The sequence below is a fragment of the Rissa tridactyla genome, chromosome 15 (genome assembly GCF_028500815.1).
Source record: "Rissa tridactyla isolate bRisTri1 chromosome 15, bRisTri1.patW.cur.20221130, whole genome shotgun sequence".
Classification (NCBI taxonomy): Eukaryota; Metazoa; Chordata; class Aves; order Charadriiformes; family Laridae; genus Rissa; species Rissa tridactyla.
The window spans coordinates 12,051,796-12,065,007 of NC_071480.1; the positions used below are offsets into that span (position 1 = coordinate 12,051,796).

At 63.6% G+C, this 13,212-nt stretch overlaps 1 protein-coding gene across 1 annotated transcript; it reads right to left on the minus strand.

Annotated features, from left to right (window-relative positions):
• Positions 1-10,125: 10,125 nt before the first annotated feature.
• Positions 10,126-12,164, minus strand: NPTX1 (neuronal pentraxin 1). Its single transcript, XM_054221730.1, has 5 exons — positions 11,715-12,164; positions 11,399-11,606; positions 10,762-11,006; positions 10,478-10,657; positions 10,126-10,347 (listed from the first exon to the last, which is right to left on the minus strand). The coding sequence occupies exons 1-5, from the start codon at positions 12,162-12,164 to the stop codon at positions 10,126-10,128; spliced, it is 1,305 nt and encodes a 434-aa protein (XP_054077705.1).
• Positions 12,165-13,212: the final 1,048 nt, after the last annotated feature.

Consider the following 13,212-nt stretch of genomic DNA (forward strand, 5'->3'; position numbering starts at 1 on the left):
TTTGATGTGGTTATTGCTTGTGACTGGCACCACTGCGGCCACAGCGGGGGCAGGCAGGGAAGGGGCAGGCGGCCCAGGGGGGTCCCAATCCCTCAGGGACAATACCACAGCCTCTCCCGGGCGCTCCCGCTGAGCAGAGTCCCCCCCACAGCCCAGGGGGGGCACCGGGGGTCGAAGCCCCACGGTCAGGCTGCTCTGTGAAGCCGACCCTACAGCCGGCCGGAGCCTCCCCTCTCCTTCCGACTGAGGGCGGATAAATTTCATTTTGCTGAAAATAGCCTCCCCCCGCCGTGCTGTTTGCTGTTCTCCTGCCTCCTTCCCCGGGATCTGCCAAGATCTGCGCTTGGACCGTGTGGCTGCGGCGCCTGGAGCAAGGGAAGCCACCGAGGATGGAAAAGCTGCTCCTTAAATCGCCCAAGCGGTTGGGTAAAGGAGGGCAGAGCCGCTGCCGGAGCGCGTGGGGGATGATGCCCCCGGTCCAGCCCTGGGGAAGGGTCCTGGATGTCGGGCGTGCGATGGCGCTGCGGGGTGGCCGGGGCTAAGGAAGGGCCGAGGCTGCAGCATCAGGGCTGGGGACTCACTCGCAGCCGGGGGGGCCAAGCGCAGCGCAGAGGGGCTGTGGGCACACCCGGCTCCAGGGAGCAATCCTGCCGCAGGAGAGAGCCCGGAGAGCAGCCAGGATCCCCGGGCATCCCTGGGGATTCGGCACCCCCGGGGTGAGCCGTGAGAGCTGGATGCTGGTGCCGGGGGCTCCTCTCCCAGCCCTGGATGCCTCCACAGAGTTCGTGAATATTAACGGCACCAACATATGGGTGATCTGGGGAGGCAGAAGAAAGCGTTGCCAATTGTGAAGCACAACCCGTCCCAAATCTAACACAGGCACAATGACACAACCCGGTCTGTGGGCGTAGGATGGTGCTGGGGGGAGGCTGGAGAGGAGGCTGGTGTGACCTGGGGCTGGGCATGGGGGCTCTGGGCTCCGCTGGGGAGACGGGGTCCCGCTCCCGTCTTGGGAGGGCAGGTCGAGGGAGGTGATTCTCCCCGTCTACTCCATTCTGGTGAGACCCCACCTGGAGTCCTGTGTCCAATTCTGGAGCCCCTGCTACAAGAAAGGTACGGACGTGCTGGAACGTGTCCAGAGAAGGGCCCCGAGGATGATCAGAGGGCTGGAGCACCTCTCCTATGAGGACAGACTGAGAGAGTTGGGGTTGTTCAGTCTGGAGAAAAGAAGGCTCCGAGGAGACCTTATCGTGGCCTACCAGTATCTTAAGGGGGCCTACAGGAAAGCTGGGGAGGGACTTTTTAGGATGTTGGGTAACGGTAGGACTAGAGGGAATGGATTAAAACTAGAGACGGGTCGATTCAGACTGGACGTTAAGAAGAAGTTCTTCACCATGAGGGTGGTGAGCCCCTGGCCCAGGTTGCCCAGAGAGGTGGTGGAAGCCCCATCCCTGGAGGGGTTCAAGGCCAGGCTGGACGGGGCTCTGAGCAACCTGATCTAGTGGGAGGTGTCCCTGCCCAGGGCAGGGGGGTTGGAACTGGATGATCTTTAAGGTCCCTTCCAACCCTGACAATTCTATGATAAATCAGCACAGCTCGGTTCCCTTGGGGGGGGTTTGCCCACCCCGGGGGTGGGGTGGGCAGGAGGGTGTGCGGGTGTCTGGGGGGAGGCTGCCGCTCCCCGGCTTTTGCAAGCACCGAGTCAGCGGCGTGACGGAGCCCCGCGTCCCTCCTCTCCCTTCCCTGGCAGGAGGGGGCTCGTGGGGCGATCCAGGCCTTGGCATCCCTCCTCCTCTCCCCGCCAGCCGGGGCTCGGGGTGTGGGGGCGGGGGGCAGCCGCTGGCGTGGGGCTGCCCTGTGGCATCTCCGACTCGTGCGTGAGCATCCCGCGGGATGATGAACGTTAAAATCCGCTGCAGGCTATGGCTGACCTGATTCCCAGGGGGGCTGTGGAGCTTCGTCATCTGTTGCTTGCAGCCTGGGCGCAGATGGGCTGATGAGGGGGGGGTGTTAAGTGTGGGAGAGGGTGTGTGGGGACCCCCACCCTGTGCTGCCCTGGTACCCCCAGCCCCGGGCGGCGCGGGGACCCGCGCCGCCCGGGGCTGGGGGTACCAGGGCAGCACAGGGTGGGCTGTGACCCCCATCGCGATGTCCATCCCTCCATGGGATGAGCCTCCTGCCCCCCACGTTAGGACAAACAAGAGATTCGGGGGGGTTAGGGGGGGTGGTGGGGAGGGGGGAAGGTCCAGCTCAGCTTCGCTCCCCGCAGATTTCTGCGAAGCGGAAAACAAATGCTAATTACGCCGCGTAATTAGCGAGATGCCGCATCTATTTTTAATCAGCTTTGGAAGACAGATTCTTCCTTCCGCTCACCGGCGGCCCCTCCTGTGGCGGAGCGGTGCTTTGCTTTGGGGGACCCTCCGGTGGGAAATCGGTTGCTCTTCCCCTCTCCCGCGCCCTTGGGATGGGGCTGGGATCCCTCCTGGGATGCCCAACCAGAGGAGCATCCCCTCCTTTCCCACCCCACCCCCCCAAAAAAAAAAAACTTCTTGGCTCCCCCTGAGATGCCAGCCCCTCCGTGAGGGATGGATGGAGAGGGAGGAGGAAACCAGCTCAGCTCTGTCAAGGTGCCGTTCGGCAGCAGCTGGGAAAATCGCAGGAGGAGGAGGAGGAGCACGGGAAAAGGTTGCAAAAATATTCTGAGAAGGCGAGACTTTGGGGGCGGGGGGTGGGGGCAGCCCCGCTTTCCCAGCAGCTCCCTGCCCCCCGGCGTGGGTGGGATGGGGTCTCCCCGCTGCTGGGGGCTGCCCGGTGTCAGCCCCGGCTGAGGAAGGGTCGCTTCAGAGAGCTGCAGGGTGCAAAAAGACAACTTTGCATCTCTCTGCTGAACGTTTCAGAGCCAAGTGCCATTTACAGTGGATATTTACATCCGCGGCGGGGGCCGGGGTGGGGGGGTTCCTGCTCCTGCAGGTTGTGACACACGTGGCCTAAAGCCATGTGTGAGAGGGTGGGATGTTCGCGGGACCCCCGGAGAGCAGAGCTCTGCAGCAGCTCAGAAAGATTCAGAATTAATCAGGATTCTTCCAAAATTGCTCTAAAGCTAAGCCTTGGGGTGGGATGCTGCGGGGCTGGCAGGGAGCAGCTGCTGCGAAGGACCGATCCTTCAGCGGGAATGGGGGCTCATCCCTCCCCGGGGACCCCGGCGTGCCAACAGCATGGCTCGGGGGACGGGGAGACTTTACCTGTCTCCAGCCAACGCCACGTTTGCTCTCCCAGCGCCTTTTGGGTGGAGGCAGCTTCATACTGGGCAAGGGGTGTCCTGTGGTGTCCCGCTGGGGTGGGTCCCAACCCGGGGTGTTCGGTGCGACATCCCCGTGTGGGTTGTGGCTACGGCAGCGCAGAGACGGGCAGGAGCTCGCAGCCCGAGCCTTTGGAGACCCTGGGGAGGTTTCGCAGCCTGGCCGAGGTCTGAGCCGCCGTGGCCTTTCCCGGAGCCGTGGCCGGCTCGCTCAGGAGGTCTCAGAGCTGCTGTCTTAGGGCAGACTTTTCATGTTACGGATTTATTACTTCTGTTGTAGGAACAGTCTCTGTGAGGTCCTGGAAAAAGAAGATGCCTGGCCAGAGGCTTGTCTCGCTGTGCTAAACAGATTTCACGCTCCTCCAGCCCCGCGGCGCAGGAAGGACGGGCCGGGGCTGTGCTCTGTGCCCACGGGCACCAGCCGGGGCATCTCTGGCTCCGCTTCAGCAGGGCCCTGGCCAGGTCTGGTTGGGTTTCCCGGGGGGGAGGAAGGGCTCAAGGAAGCTGCCCCTGGAAAGGGTGCCGGGGCAGTGCCGCAGCCGCGCTGCAGAGGTGTGGGGAGATGGTGCTCTGCCAGCGAGGGCTCCTGAGTGGCATTTAAGGGACGCTCTGTCACAGCCGTGACTCACGCCGGTGACCGGAACGGTCTGTTGGCCTTGACTTTGTGCCCGGGGTCGTGTCCAGCCGCCTGCAGTGACCCAGCCGGTCCCCGCGCTCCCGCAGCAGCAGCTCGGCTGTGGCAGCCGCAGCCCTGGGTGCCCTGCGGCGCCGGGGCCCTGCTCCCCCTCCTGCCCTCTCGCTGCAGGGGGGGACACCGATGCTTTCCCTCCCCGAGTCGGGAAATCCCCCCGGCTCTGCCCGGTGCCCCGAAGCGCAGTGTTTGGCTGCCTGCCTCCCCGCGCTCTTCCTCCTGCCATGCCTCGCCGAGCAGCCTGCCGGTCGCTTGCTGGGGGCCAGGTCCCCAGGGGAGCCCCGGGCCAGTGTTCGGCAGCCCCCGCCGCAGCGGGGAGCCTGTGCGGGCGGCCGCCCCGGTGCTCAGCGCCGGCTGGGCTCCTCGGCCCCGTGCTCGTTGCTCGGGGCGTTCGCGTGCGGGTTGGAGCTGCTGCCTGAGCCCCCAGCGCTGCAGGGCTCCCCGGCCCTGGGGAGGACGATGCCAGCTCTCCAGACCCCACCCGGCAGCCGTGCTGGGGAGGGGGAGGATGCTTCAGCCTGTACGCCCCTCTCTTTCCCCACCCCATCGCCTCCAATTTTTGTGAAATGAAGATAAAGAGCGTTTTCTGTAGGCGTGTGCCGACGTGTCTGTCGTTTCCCTGAGACAGCCCTGCCCGTGCTGGGAGCCGAGCCCCCCGCGCTGCTCCTGGGGGCTGTGCCGGCTGCGCAGCGCTCCGTGGCTCATGCGTGTTTACTCTGAGTCTCATGGAGCCACGTGCTCCTGGCATGCCGGCGCGGGCCAGGCGTACGGCATGACACGCTCGCTACTAATTAATCTAACTGCATGTTATTAAGTGCCTTTGGCGCTGCATAATAAAGATGCTCTGGGATGTTTCTGGACCCGGCGCTGCAGCTCTGCTCGCAGGTGGCCGGTCCCCTCTGGGGGATGCGTGTCCCGGGGCCCTCCCGCGCAGGGCAGGGATGCGGGAGAGGCCGTCTCGGGACATGTTGTCTCTCTGGTTTTCGTGGGTGTTTTTGCTATAAAATACAGCCAGTTTAATTTTTCATCTAGCCCATCACCTCCTCTCACCTCTGGCAAGCCCTTGGTGGAGCTGAGCTGTGCCGAGGGGTGGGGAGAAAAGGATGGGCAGCGGGGTGCGAAATGCCTGCGCGTGAGAGTGGTTTCTCTTCCATGTGAGTTGCTGGCGAGAAGTCGGATCAGAGCTGTAAATCCCAGCTGTATCCTGCCCTTAAGAACTCTCCCTCGCCCCCGTCAATATTTCTGAGCCATCTCCCGAGGCGTGGGGCCTGTCCTCACGCAGCCCAAGATCTCCATCTGCTCCGCCGCTCTAAAAGCCTCCCGGATTTAGTGCACCCGGCGCTGGTGCGGGTAACGCTCTCCCTTATCCCTGTGCTTGCAGGGGATGCTGGGCTGGCTGTCACCGGCAGTTTCTGGTTGCAGGGCGCGGTGTCAGGATCGGTGCGTTTTATTGATGGGTTCGTGTTGCTCATCTCCTCTCGCAGGATCCTCCCTCCCTGCCCGCCGCCGGGGCTGCCATTGCTGCAGTGGCAGCAGCGCTGGGACGCGCAGGTCGCACGCCTGGAGCTGCCGCTGTGCGCGGAGTGGGACGGGCAGGGACGGCCCTGGGGCTGCTCTGCCCCCTCCTCACTGCCCGAAGTGGCCGTACGCAGCGGGGCAGGCGCGGGGGGGTGGTGGCCCGATGCCCATGTGGGGCTGAGAGGCAGATCGAGGGCCCCCTGGCAGCCTCGGGGAGCCTGGGAGGTGATGAGCCGGGAGGTTTGTTGCCCCTCTCCTGACGCAGGATCTCGGCTCCTCCAGCTCCAGCCCCCTCGAGCAGCATCGGCAGCCTCCCACCCGCTCTGCCCCTGCGTCCCGCCGCCGCGGGGAGCGAGACAGCCCCGCTTTAATCGTTGCAATGTTTGCCAGCTACCAGCAGAAAAAACATATATGCCCGTTAGTGTAATTTTGGGTTTGTTTTTTTATTGCAGTTTAAATTGTAGTGCAGCACAAGCCTCCAGCTGAGGGTACCGCTTCCCTCTCCTGCGGTAGCGGGTGGGCTCTGTAGCTTTATCTCGGCGCCTGGGGTGGCTGAGTGAAGCCGAGAAGATGGTTGTCGCCATGGGCAGGGCCCTGCTCGGAGCCGGGGCAGGGCCAGGTGGGCTGGCGGTGGCTGAGAACAATCCAGGAGCTGCCACCCGTTCCCTGGGTAAAAATAGCATTCCCCTTGCAAAGATGTAGGCTGTTCCCAGTGACACGAAACCAAGCAGCCTGTCCTTGGAGCAGCTGGTTTTCGGGGGCGGGGGGGAAGGGGATGGTGTCTGCGTCGCCGGAGAGGGCTGAGCTCCACTCCGGGGCTGGGGAGGAGAGCGGAGCTGCCTGGGGAAGGCGTTTCTGGCTGGAGCTCTGCAACGCTGATGCCTTTGTAAGGCTGTCAAGATGCCGGTCTAAATCAGCTCTGCACCTGGGGAGGATCTGGGGCATCGTGGAGTGGGGAAACTCTTGGTTGCACCGTTCACTTCAGCACCCCTTCTGTGTCCTCTGGCATCGCGCCCCGGCTTTAATTCCTGTGCCTGTGCTGCTCCCCATCCTGCCCACCTCCAGCCTTGGCAGCCCATCTGCGCCTCCTCTCTAATCACCTGCAGGAGTGACTGATGAGCGGCATCTTACACCCAGCCTGTCCCCCGCGGGGCTCTGTAAATCGCCCTAAAACGGTTTTGATGTCATCATTTTACCTCTTGCCCCAAGGAGGATTCCTGACGCTGACCATCCTCTGCCAAGGGTACCCGGCGCTCGTAATTCTGCATCTGCTTCTGCCCGTGGCTGGTGGACAGAAAACAGGCCGGGTCCCCAAACCTGCAGTTTGGCTTGAGGCATCCCCCGTCTCTCCCTCGCCCGGTTCGCCGTCGGCTGTGTGGTTATGTGTGGTTGTGACTCGTGTGGTTACGTACTCGTATGGTTACTCGTATGCTGAAATACATAACCATACTTGGCTGTCTGGGTATGACTCGAGAGATGCCTCAAAGGCCCTGGAGCAGTCGCAGGAGCAAACCCTCCCAAGGAAAAGAGGCTTTTTGAGGGTGGCAGGTGCCAGGTGAATCACAGAATCGTCATGGTTGGAAGGGACCTTTGAGATCATCGGGTCCAACCATACACACACCAAAAAACCAAAAAAAAACCCAAAAAAATAACCAACCAAAAAAAAAACCAAACCACAACAAACAACCTACAATCTCTGCTACTAGAGCATGCCCTGAAGTGCCAAAGCTACACGTTTCTTAAATACCTCTAGGGATGGTGACTCAACCACCTCCTCCCTGAAGGAGAGGGACACCCTGGGGTGGCTGTTCCCTGTCAGAGGGAGATGCAGGAGGTGGTGGGACGGCTCAGGGATGCCGTTAGCAGAGGCTGCAGTTGGCTGTAGCTGATGCTCAGGAAGATGCAGCACAAGCGGCCGTGGGAGCCTCCCCCCCGGCCCCCGCCAGCCCCGGAGCTGAGCCCCACAGGGCACAAGCAGCCAGAGCTCTGCGTCCCTCCGGGCTGTGTCACCGCGTCCTTGCTCTTAGGGAGGAAGGAAGGGGAGTGCTGGTGTCCCCAGGGGCTGCGTGGTGCCCGAGGCAGCAGCGCTGAATGGGACCCAGACAGCTGCCCTTCCCAGCTGCGACGGGATGGGGGGAGTCACGGGTGCGGGGAATTGTTTCTGGCTGGTTATAAGGAGTAAATCATGGTTTTCCTGCTTGTATCCGACACTGAAAGCAGTGTATCTGCCAAGTCTGTTCTGCAGCAGGTGCGCAACAAGGGGGAATTTGTAGCAATTACTCGGGAACAGCACACGCCGCCGCGCCGCCAGGTCCTCGTGTCCGTGACGCAGGGGTGGCCTCCAGCCACGCGCCCCAGCGTCACCCCCGCGCTCCGATGCATCCTCTACAGCGACGCTTTCCAGGAACGGGCTCCGGAGTCCAGCCCCGCTTCCCCGGGGACAAGCGAGATGCCCTGAGCGTGGCTCCTGCCGCACCGGGAACGTTCGCTGCAGGGAGCCGACGGGCATCGGGCACTGCGGGGTGTCACTGTCCCCGCCAGCGCGGCAGGGGCGGCCCGAGGGAGCTGAGCTGCCAGCCTGCGTCTTGGGGGGAAAAAAAACATAATCAATTTGTATGACGGGGTTGCATAAACTTGGGAAAGATGTGGTCTAACGCTCCAGGAGGAAAAGGGGGGGCGGCTGAGCAGGCACCGAGGGGATCCAGGCAGAAATTCCTGCTTTAGGCAGGCAAAACCCTCCCATGCAGAAAATTGGGCTCCCAAGCATTGGCAGCTCAGGGAACCGACACATTGAAAAGACCCCGGTGTCTTTCTTCACTCTTTATTGTGTAAAAATAAAGTCAACAATTCATGTAATCTCGGCAATAAAATGGAAAAAGCATGAGTTTCAGTAGAAACAGTGCATTTTCAGAACTGCTGATGCGGACTGGACGCGTCGTATATCGTAACCCATTCAAAACCCAAAGGAGACAGAGCAAGTAATAGGAAAAATGTACAGCTTTGGTTAGCAAAATAATGACAAATTAAGATACATTTATTCTCTTCCCCTACTATACACTATATACATTGTGTTGACATCACACCCTTTTTTTTTTTTTTTGGCAAATCTGACGCACCTGGGACTGGAGGTTAAACCTTTTCTGTGGTCTTGTTGTTCTCAGCAGGTTGTGCTTCTCGCTGTGCTGACGGGAGCAGGTTCTTAGGAGGAACTTAAAGTAACTCACCACCTTTTTCTCTCTCTCTCTTTTTTTTTTTTTTTTTTTTTTTTTTTTTTTGTAAAAAGAGCACGGTTTAAAATCTGCTGCCCTGAGCCACAGTTCGCAGGAAGGTCTCTCGTTGCGGGGGGGTGTCGCTGCCTGTGCTGCTCTCCGGCTGGGCGCTGGCTCCCCGGAGCGACGGTGGCCGGGCCAGCTCGGTGCCGCTGGCCCGGGGCGGCCGTGGCCTTGCCCGGCTCCCTGCGGGCTCCTCCGCTCTGCGCGTCTCTTTGCCACATCTTTGGAGTTGGTCGGGGAGGCTCTGGAGCCCTGTGTGAATTCTCTGCCTCGTCCCCCACTGCCACCCAGGGCGGCCCTCGGGGGGTCAGTGGGGGGGGCTGGGGGGTGATTTCGGCAATCTGTAGTACAAACCAGGAGTTTAGAAAAGGAAACCATACAAAATGCATCTATTATTTCAAAATACGCTTCTTTATCTCTTTTTTTCCTGCAGAATCTCAAAGTACTTTTTTTTTTTTTCCTCAGGGAGCACTGCTTAATTCTATATTTTTTTTTATCTTCATAAAAATACCCTTTTTTTTTTATTGGTAATAAACTTCCCTTTACAGTAAGAGAAACAACATAGTGTATTATCAAAAGCAGAAAGGCTTCAGACTTTTCAGTGGTAGCTAAACTTCCAGGGGACGGTAAAGGCTATTTTTCACCAGCTACGGCGCGTAGGAGGCCTCGGGGGGCTGCAGACGGGGGCGGGGGGGCCGGGGGGACGTACCTGAGTGCGGCAGGTTGGGGAGCGGGGCCGGCGGGGGGGGGGGTGCCCGTCCGGGGGGGCCCGTCCCAGTGCCCGCCGCAGCCCGGGGCTATGGCTGTGGTGCTCGGGATCGGCGCCGGCCGGGGAAGCGGGGGTTCCCTTACCCGGGGGTGGGGGTGTGTGGGGTGTGGGAACGGGAGGTCACCCCCCTCCTCAGAGCCCCAGGGGTGCAACCGGGGAGGGGATGTTGCAACCCTCCCCCGGCTCCGGGGGCACCATCCTCCCAGGGGGGCTTCAGGCCGGAGGGAGAGGAGCCCCGGGGGGGGCTCTGGTCTGGGCACCGGTGCCCAGGGAAAGTGGGGCCACCCCGGGGTAGGGGGGAAAGGCGGCAAAGCGGGGGCTGGGCCCAGGGGGGGGACAGCAGAGGCCGGGGGGGGTGCAGCCACGCCAGGCCAAGGCACGCAGGCGTTGAAGGACATTGGCAAGACAGAAACCGGAGGGTCGTGGGGCTCTGGGGGCAGCCCCCACTCCTCAGGACAAGACGGGTGGCTTCGTTCTCGGTTGTTGTTTTGCGCAAAAAAAAAAAAAAAGAGGAGAAAAAAAAAAAAAAAGAAAGAAAAGAACACGATGAGAAGGTTTCTCTCGCTTGTCCGTGGCCCTAGTTGAGCTGGCGACAGGCCTCGAAAGTCCACTTGGTGGCCCCGCCATAGATGTCAATGTTGGCCTCTGCCCAGGCGATGACGTTGCCGGCAAGCGCGCGGGTGCTGCAGGTGGCCAGGCTGTACACCTCCCCGGGGCTCAGCTTCCTGTCCCACACGTTGAAGTGGGCCAGCTCCCCCACGAAGGCCTGTGTGGCGTCAAACCCACCGCCCAGTGTGTCCTGCGAAGGAGCCACCGTCACTGGGGGCACACAGCTGGGCTGCCGCGTCCCACCCCGGGAGCGTCCAGCCCCTTGGGGGCACCCAGCCAAGCAGGGACCCCCACGCCTGCCCTCCCCCCCGAGCCCTTACCTGCTCTTGGCCCAGGACCAGGACCCCCTGGGGCTTGATGGGGTGGTAGGGCGCCAGGTTCTCGCCGCTGCCCGTCTGCGTGCCGTCCTGGTAGGCTTCCCACACGCCATCCCGTGTGGTCCAGGTGACGCAGATGTGGTGCCACTTGCCATCGTTGATGACAAAGGGCAGTTTGGCCACCTGCAGGTGGTGGGTCAGGGTGGTGGGCACTGTGGTCCCCCATGCTGCCCCCCAGCTGGTGCCCCCTCCCCGCCCCACGCCCTCCCCGCTCCCCAGGGCTGTACCTTGTCGTTGATGAGGATCTCCATGGGGTTGTTGCCCCACTCAATGAGCACCAGCTCGTTAGCCTGCCCAGGCACGGCGTAGGAAAAGGGGGTGCCCATGCCGGGGGAGGCGTTGGACTTGATCCACATGCAGATGCTGAAGGCGTACATCTCGGGCAGGCTCTTCTTCACCTTGGCGTACATGTAGTTGGTGCGCAGCGGGAAGGTGAGCTGGAACCTGTCCGGGGGCCGGTTGTCCTTCTGGCCTGCGGGGGCGCGGTGGGCTCTGTCCGGACCCCCTCTCTGCCCACTTTGGGGGTGTCCGTCCCCCCCACCCCCCCCACCCCGTTACATAACGGGCCTTGGGATGGCAGCGAGAAGCAAATCCCTTCGGCGCTGCCCGGCTCCCTAATCCCCGGCACGGGGCAGCGCCCGCAGCATCCCCGGCTCCTGCCGCCGAGCCCGCGGGCACCGTCCGGCTGCAGCGGGGGGCAAGGGACCGCTCCACGGGTGACGGATAGGACGGAGCACCCGGCCGGGGCGGCTCAGCGTCCCCCCGGCGAGAACGGGGCGCTGGGGCGGGCACGGGGGAGCTCCGGGACGGCGGGGGGGTGGTGGGGGAGGCTGGCGGGGGTGTCCCGCGGGCAGCGCCCGGTACCTTTCTCCAGGTCGGTGATGCGCTGGTGCAGCGACGTGAGGGTGCTCTCGATCTTGCCGCGCTCCTCGGACTCGTTCTTGGGGTTGAACTTGCCCTCCTCCAGGCTGTTCACCCGGGACAGCACCTGCTTCTCCAGGTCGTCGATTTTGTTCTGCAGGATGTCCTTCAGGTTGTTGGTCTGGCCGGAGGAGTTCATCCTGCTGAACTGCTGCAGGGGGCGAGCGGAGGAGCGGGACGGTCACCGCCCGACCCGCCGCCGGGCTCCGGCTGCTCCGGGGGCGGCGGGAAGGGAGTGCGGGGGGGGAATGTCCCGTACCTCCAGGTTCTCCAGCCGGGTCTTGAGGGACTGCAGCGTCTGTCCCAGCTGGCTGAGGGTCTCGGTGGCGGGTGCCCGCGACAGGTCGCCCATGGTGTTCTTGGAGAAGCCGCTTTTCCTGCCGGTCCCGCCGCCCTTGGGCTCGCCGGGCAGCCCCTCCAGCACGCTCTGGCTCTCGCAGCGGCCCAGCTTGGCCGTCAGCTCCCGGATGGTCTCCTTCTGGTTCATGATGGTCTCCTTCTGCTGCAGCACCGTCTCCCGCAGCTGCAGCACCGTGCTCTTCAGCTCCTCGGCGGAACCGCCGCCCGGGGCGGTGGCGGCGCACATGTCCCCGTCCAGCGGCACCGAAGTGCAGATGAACCGCGTCTGCCCGAAGCCCTGCCCGCGGCCGCGCAGCCACAGCAGCGACAGCAGCAGGAGGAGGCGGCTGCCGGGGGCCCCCGCCGCCATCGCTCCACCGCCCGCCCCGGCCCGGCGCCGCCGCTCTCCGCCGGGCCCACTGCGGCACGCGGCCCCTCTTATAGCGCCCGGGCGGGGCCGCGCGCCCTGACGTCACGGCGCGTGGAATCCCGGCCGCGCCGCGGGGGGGGGGGGGGCGTGAGGGTGTGCGGGGAGGGGGGGATACACACGGGTGCGTGTACGCGCGTGTCTGGGGGGCGCGGGAGGGGAGGGGGCGAGTGTGGGAGCGATCGTGCGCCGTCGTGAACCCCATCGAGGGGGGTGCTACAGCGAGCGGCTGCGGGGGGCGTGTGGGTGCGTGTGCGGGGGGTGCATGCGTGTGGGTGGGGTGTGCGGGTGCGTGTGCGGGGTGTGCGGAGGGTGCGTGCGGGTGCGGGGGGTGTACATGCGGGTGCGGGGGGGGTGTATGTGTGCCGCGGTGCGTGTGCGCGCGGGGCCGCGCAGGGAAGGGTCCGCCCCGCGCCCTCCGCAGGTCCGTGTCCGTGGGGGCGCCGTGTGCGGCCCGTCCCCGCGGGCTCCCGGCGCGGGGGGCGGGAGCGGTGCCGGTTCCCCGCACGGACAGGGCTGTTCCCGGCAGCGCGGCAAAGCGCCTTCTCCCCCCACCGCCGTCCCCGGGGCACCCCCGGTCGTGCCCCCCACCCCCGCCCCGCGTCGCCCCGAGCAAGGCAGCCCCGCGGCGCGGGGAGGGGGGAGCAGCCCGGGGCGCTCCGTGGGGTGGGCTGTGGGGCAGCGCGGGGCTCGGGGCTCTGCCCCCCGGCCCGGCATCCGTGCAGCCGAGCGGCGGTGGGCACAGCGCCGGTGTGGGCACAGGACAGCAACTGCTGCCGTTCTTATTCCTTCTTAATCGGGGAAAAAAACATCCCCGGGTAATATCAGGACCTGTCCTTGATGGAAACGGTTCGTGGCCAACAGAATTGCTGCTTTTCTCATCTTCAGCACTTCAGCCAAGGCCGATTCCTCTTCAGTCCCCGAGAAGCGAGCGTGTGGCTTCTCCCCGCCGTTGTTCCCAGGCTTCCCTTGCCCAAGAGCACGGGCAGGA

Bases quoted from the DNA above. Each gene is read 5' to 3' on its own strand.
- NPTX1 (XM_054221730.1), bottom strand. From the start codon at position 12,164: ATGGCGGCGGGGGCCCCCGGCAGCCGCCTCCTCCTGCTGCTGTCGCTG. The intron at 11,007-11,398 runs GTACCGGGCGCT...GCGCCCCCGCAG, and splicing joins CATCACCGACCTGGAGAAAG to GCCAGAAGGACAACCGGCCC. The intron at 10,348-10,477 runs GTAAGGGCTCGG...GCTCCTTCGCAG, and splicing joins TGGTCCTGGGCCAAGAGCAG to GACACACTGGGCGGTGGGTT.